A 6997-nucleotide genomic window follows, 5' to 3' on the forward strand; every position below is an offset into this window, starting at 1 on the left:
CGGCCATGTTGGAGGTCTTCAGCTCTGTGAACAGCTGACTGTGTGTCTGTCTGAGCTGACTCTTCTCAAGCTACAACTCAGAGTGTTTTGGAGTAGAGACTAGGGCTAAAGACAAGACAGTTTACTGTGTCACAGTAACCAAATCCACCTTATCACACTATTCACTTTTACTGAGAACGTTACTGAATGGATCTACAGCCACACCACAACAAGCTGACTCAGCTGCTCTCTGCTTCTAGCTGCTTCATACAGATTTACACTTTATTAACTAACACACAGTTCTACAGATTTACACTTTATTAACTAACACACAGTTCTACAGATTTACACTTTATTAACTAACACACAGTTCTACAGATTTACACTTTATTAACTAACACACAGTTCTACAGATTTACACTTTATTAACTAACACACAGTTCTACAGATTTACACTTTATTAACTAACACACAGTTCTATAGATTTACACTTTATTAACTAACACACAGTTCTATAGATTTACACTTTATTAACTAACACACAGTTCTATAGATTTACACTTTATTAACTAACACACAGTTCAACAGATTTACACTTTATTAACTAACACACAGTTCTACAGATTTACACTTTATTAACTAACACACAGTTCTACAGATTTACACTTTATTAACTAACACACAGTTCTACAGATTTACACTTTATTAACTAACACACAGTTCTACAGATTTACACTTTATTAACTAACACACAGTTCTACATGTTCCTCCATCATGAGACTCAGCTGCTGCAGCAGGTTGCTGATGAAACTGTAAAGTCTCCAAAGACCAACAGGCTATAATCTGCTGTGAAAAGTATAAGTAATCTATATTCTTTTTTTTTTTTTTTTAAAGAGAATAGAGGTATTTTCATTTCCAACTGATTCCTCTTTAAAAAATTACTTATTTTCCTCTTCTGTACTTCGTAGTTTCTTTGTAGTTTGTTTTATTTTTCTAGTTTTATTTTGAAGGTTACGACCGGAAGTTGTAGGTTTTATTGCAGCGGGCTTGACAGCGGCAGCAGCCCCTCCTTCTCCCAGCGTTGCTCCAGTCTGTCTGACAGGATTTAAACCTCTACAGTCCAGATCTGAGCTGGACCAGCCGCTCTGCAGCATGATGAACCCGCAGGGAACAGGTAGGACTGCTTTTTGCTAACCAACTAATTAACTAACTACTGATGCCAAGAAGCAGGCGGATCCTCTCCTGCACCGTTAAACCTTTTATTCTGATGAAAGCGCTTTGCTTCAGCGGTTTGATTCTGATGGAAGCGCTGCGTTCCAGCGGTTAGATTAGAAACGAGCCGCTTGGTTCCTGTTTCTCTGTGGAGAAACTTCAGCTGCTCAGATTCAGATCTGAAGCTCAGGCTCAGTTTGAGTCTGGAAGTGTTTACTGCTCTGTTTTGTGTGTGTGTGTGTGTGTGTGTGTGTGTGTGTGTGTGTGTGTGTGTGTGTGTGTGTGTGTGTGTGTGTCAGATAGCAGTACAGGCAGGGAAGCCAGTAAATTGGTATTCCCAGCAGGATCAGACATGAGGAGCGCTCGGTTCCTCCTCCAGCGCGTCCCGCTGCTGCGGACTGGATGCTGAGCTGAACACGCTGCGTGTGTTTGTCGTGTTCTTGCAGAGGGAAGAACAGACAAGCAGAATAAATCTAAAATCTAAATCTAAAAACTCAAAGATGATGAATCACTCCATGGGAAAATAAAGCAGGCTGATCCTCCGGTCTGTGGAAGTGGGCGTTAACCTTCAGCATAACTGGTTCCTGCAAGCGGCGGCAGAGTGAGAGGTCTTCTTCCTCCTTTCAGCTCTCATGTTCCTCTGCAGGTCCCCCCCCCCAAACCCCCCGCCCCTCCCACCAAACCCACCCGCCCCTGTGACATATATGAACCGCCTCCTGTGAGCTGACTTGCTGCAACAGCTGAGGAAACTGTGTGTGTAACCCTAACCCTTCTTATAAAAGCAAGATTACAGGTTTTACCAACTAAGCTTAATCTTTCCATCTGGCTTCCTGACAGTCATGCTCCTCACTGTAAACACCATGTCTCACATCTTAAATGGCTGCCATGTGTACAGGGGGGGAGGGGAGTGGGTGGGGGGCTTTACATATGTAGGCACGACAGAATAGTGGATCTGATATCAAAAGATATCACATCTAGTTTCAGGTCTTCTATAATTCTTTATAAGCATTCTGCTGTGAAGCCGAGCATGTTCAGTCTGTAGTGAGCATGTTCAGTCTGTAGTGAGCATGTTCAGTCTGTAGTGAGCACGTTCAGTCTGTAGTGAGCATGTTCAGTCTGTAGTGAGCATGTTCAGTCTGTAGTGAGGACTCAGAAGTGTTCTCTGATATTACAGCTAACACTAAGATCTCAGGCTACGTTCAGACTGCAGGCAGAAGTGGCCCAAATCCCATTATGTGACTCAGATCTGTTTTTTTATAACAGTGTGAACAGCACAAATCACATGGAATCGGAACATGGCGCGATTATTATTTCATCATTATTTTATGCCCTTATTGGATTAGCCTACATGTATTTATGTTGACTAAACTGACGAGTTATATTCATTAAAGAAAGTTGATTTAATTAAAAAAAAGACTAACTCATATTTAATCCGATGAATCACTTTATTCAAATTGAGGATTTTGTTCGAGGATTTTTTTTATTTTTTATGATGACGTCATAAAATATGATGGCAGACATTCGAAGCTTCATTCAAAAACCTCAATAGAAGCTTCGAATGTAAAAAAATGACATTCGGTACATCCCACCGCTCCTGCCTCCGACTCCGCAGCCACACACCTCCGTACAGAAGTAGCAGCCATTGCTCCACAAAAAGCCATAATTAAAAATTTGGGTGGGGGTTAATTATACAAAAGCATTCCTGATCTGTTCTGGGAGTTTTGCAGGCGGCAGAACAGACCGGGTCGCTCAGTTGAAGGTATATAAGGTATATGAATACAATTTTTAATGTTCATACGTACAAAAAAATCTGTACACATTTGTACGTACGAGCCGTTGGTAAATGAGAGTCCAGGACCGGATTCAGACTAGAGCTGAACAATTTAATGGAAAAAAAAATCTAAATCGCAATATGAACTTCTGCCATTTCCAAATCTCAGTCTGCAGTTAATTTCTTCAGAGAGAGTTTTTTTTTTTTTCTTTTTAACAAAATCACTTTTCTTGATTGGATGATTGGATTAAACCTCAAAATTGGGTATTTGAAAACCGACAAAAGAAATTCTGATCTATAAGATTAGGCTTTAGTGATCTGATCCTTCTGGCAAATCCAGATTGTGAAATCTAGATCTCGTGATTTCTGGATCAGAATTATCCGATTTGATCATGTTCTGAAAAAGTGAGTAAAAAACGGTGAGATCGTTCTGATCCTGGAATAAAAGCAAAAAACGGGATTTGATTATCCGGACGATTCTGATGTCGATAAAAAAGCTGAACTCAACAAAAAACTCAACACAGTCTAACTCTGATCCTCCAGTCTCACTCTGATCCTCCGGTCTCACTCTGATCCTCCGGTCTAACTCTGATCCTCCGGTCTAACTCTGATCCTCCGGTCTAACTCTGATCCTCCGGTCTAACTCTGATCCTCCGGTCTCACTCTGATCCTCCGGTCTAACTCTGATCCTCCGGTCTAACTCTGATCCTCCGGTCTCACTCTGATCCTCCGGTCTAACTCTGATCCTCCGGTCTAACTCTGATCCTCCGGTCTAACTTTAATCCTCCGGTCTAACTTTAATCCTCCGGTCTAACTCTGATCCTCCGGTCTAACTTTAATCCTCCGGTCTAACTTTAATCCTCCGGTCTAACTCTGATCCTCCGGTCTAACTTTAATCCTCCGGTCTAACTCTGATCCTCCGGTCTAACTCTGATCCTCCAGTCTCACTCTGATCCTCCGGTCTAACTCTGATCCTCCGGTCTAACTCTGATCCTCCGGTCTAACTTTAATCCTCCGGTCTAACTTTAATCCTCCGGTCTAACTCTGATCCTCCGGTCTAACTTTAATCCTCCGGTCTAACTCTGATCCTCCAGTCTAACTCTGATCCTCCAGTCTCACTCTGATCCTCCGGTCTAACTTTAATCCTCCGGTCTAACTCTGATCCTCTAGTCTAACTCTGATCCTCCAGTCTAACTCTGATCCTCCAGTCTCACTCTGATCCTCCGGTCTAACTCTGATCCTCCGGTCTAACTCTGACCTGAACCTCCAGACTGAGACAAAGGTTTAGTCAAAATCTGAAGTGTGGTTTAGCTTTAGCGTCCAAACCCGTCGGATAATCTCCAAAACGCTTCGTCATCAAGCTGAAAACAAGGCTGTTCTTCTCAGTTCCTGAGAAGTCGACCGTTTGGAGATCCAAGTTCTGCTGACGGCGACATGCAGAACAAACCTGCTCCTCAAACGCAGCTGGACTTCACGTTCCTGAACTCTTAATTTCCTGCTCTCCTTTTTCTTATTCTGCCCAGTTCCAGTTTCACTGCCTCCGTCAGCTGTTCAGTCTCAAACAGGCTGCAGTTTGTTTCTTTATTTTGGTTTAATTCAGTTATTAGCTTTAATTCAGGCTTTAAAATGTTAAACTTGTCTTTCTGAAGCCTGCAGATCGTCTGTCATCAGTCCATGCAGGTTTAGACTCAGTTTAGTTTGTCGAGTCTCCAGAGGTGGGGACTTGAGTCACATGACTTGGACTCGAGTCAGACTCAAGTCACAACTTTAATTGCTTGAGACTTGACTTGATGCATGAAGAGAAGACTTGAGACTTGACTTGACTTGGGTTCTGGTGACTTGGGACTTGACTCTGACTTGTACTTTGATGACTTGAAAAGGTTTCTAAAGTCCTGACTTGAGATCTTGTGTTTGTGTAAATGAGTCCCACCAAAAGTCACCAGAACCCAAGTCAAGTCAAGTCTCAAGCAATTAAAATTGTGACTCGAGTCCAAGTCATGTGACTCGAGTCCAAGTCATGTGACTCGAGTCCCCACCTGATACGATTCAACACGTGATCTGAGTTCAGGATCAATACAACACGATACCATGTGATCAATAAAAGTTCAGTGACAATAAAGTCTGACTGTGCAGAATTCTGTTTATTTCTGAGACTCAAATCTTTCTAGCGATGCCATTGGCTGCTAGAATGTAAACAACAATTTAAAAATGTCATTACAAAGTGACAATAATATAATTTGGATGGAGAGCTTGTGAAACTGTGATGGTCAAGAGTCTCATTAGTGATTACTACAGCAGAATAACATGGAGCTGATATCACCATTCATGTTCCTGACAGCAGAATAACATGGAGCTGATATCACCATTCATGTTCCTGACAGCAGAATAACATGGAGCTGATATCACCATTCATGTTCCTGACAGCAGAATAACATGGAGCTGATATCACCATTCATGTTCCTGACAGCAGAATAACATGGAGCTGATATCACCATTCATGTTCCTGACAGCAGAATAACATGGAGCTGATATCACCATTCATGTTCCTGACAGCAGAATAACATGGAGCTGATATCACCATTCATGTTCCTGACTGACAGTTTGTATTGAGATATATTGAACTTATATATATCGTCCCATCACTATTCTTTTTGCTCTGATGTAATTATTGTTTCCTCTTGTTGTTGTTGTTGTTTGTTCCAGTGGCCTACCCGCCCCCCACCGCCCCCCCGGCCGGGATGTTCGGCAGCGTCCCGGGGTACGAAGGCACCGTGGCAGGAGGAGGAGGTGAGGAGAGTCGAAGACCGGAGAGTCTTCTGAAGGAAATAAACAGACTGCAGCTGGGAAAAAAGCAGGAAGTAGACAGGAAGTTGCTGCAGAGTCACGATGTTTCAGGCAGGAAGTCGGAGGGTTTCAGACCGGATCACTTTCCAGGAGTCTAGCAGGTTCCTCACATCAGCTGCTTTTCAGACTGAATCAACATGAAGGAACAGGAAGGAAGAGCAGCTTCAGGTCATGGAAACACTCTGACCTGGTTATGGAAAATCTGGGAAAAAATCCTGGAATTTTTACATCAGGGCAAAGATTTGAAAACAAGATCCTACATTAGAACATTAGAAATTGATTTTTTCGGATTCCATAAATCCTCTCCTGACCTCCGGGAGGCTTTAGTTGGTCGTTAAATTACAGGAAATGAAGAATTTCCATTTATTCATGATAAATAAAACCATTTTGGCCACAAGTTTTATTGGTGCAGAACAACAGACAGACGACAGACAGACGACAGATGTTTGTTTAATTTATTTAATCTGTTCTTCTTCCTTTCATTATCATGATAACTGGAGTCCAGATGCAGGAGGATACACAGGTAGGGGGCGTTGTCATGGAGACCCATCTGTAGCAGTGTTGTCACAGAGACCCATCTGCAGTAGTGTTGTCACGGAAACCCATCTGTAGTAGTGTTGTCATGGAAACCCATCTGTAGTAGTGTTGTCATGGAAACCCATCTAAAATCTAAAATGAATTCCACTTTTAGAACTGTGCTAGTCTTCTTCCTTCAGAAGCCTGTGGGGGCTGATGATGCTGTTGTTGTTGATAACGTTGATGATGTTGTTGTTAACACTGTTGCTGTTGTTGTTAACATTGTTGTTGTTGTTGTCCTCCATCAGGCTACCTGCCCCCCCCCATGCCCCTGGAGCCTGTGGCCCCGCCCCCGCCTGGACCCGGACAGGAGGACTGGAGGTAGGAACCGATCCACGCCAAACCGGTTCCTCTGTGTGTTTCAGTCTGTCGGGCTGAACTCCGGGATGAAGAGTCACGGCTCTGCTCCACTGCAGCCGTCAGCCATGAAGGAATGATTCCTTTACCGGCGGTGAAAGATGCGTCGAGTTGCGTCCGACGGCTGCGTCCGAGCCAAAAAATCGCCGAGGTTCAATTCTCGATGGCTGACGCACGCGTTCTCCCGCATTGAAATAAAGTTGAATTGATTGTTTTCTGGTGTATTCATTCAAAAGTCAACGTGCTCTGTGGAGCAGG

At 43.1% G+C, this 6997-nt stretch overlaps 1 protein-coding gene across 1 annotated transcript in view; it reads left to right on the forward strand.

Moving 5' to 3' along the window:
• The first annotated feature begins 1064 nt into the window (after window positions 1–1064).
• The window catches only part of LOC139916017 (protein SSUH2 homolog), a 10471-nt gene continuing 4538 nt past the window's right edge, over window positions 1065–6997 (forward strand). Inside the window, exons 1-3 of the mRNA XM_078283862.1 lie at window positions 1065–1153; window positions 5666–5749; window positions 6631–6703. Of these exons, the coding sequence (XP_078139988.1) occupies window positions 1132–1153; window positions 5666–5749; window positions 6631–6703 (179 nt within the window). The 5' untranslated portion in view covers window positions 1065–1131. The remainder of the gene's footprint in view (window positions 1154–5665; window positions 5750–6630; window positions 6704–6997) is intronic.

Source organism: Centroberyx gerrardi, chromosome 5 (genome assembly GCF_048128805.1).
Source record: "Centroberyx gerrardi isolate f3 chromosome 5, fCenGer3.hap1.cur.20231027, whole genome shotgun sequence".
Lineage (NCBI taxonomy): Eukaryota > Metazoa > Chordata > Actinopteri > Beryciformes > Berycidae > Centroberyx > Centroberyx gerrardi.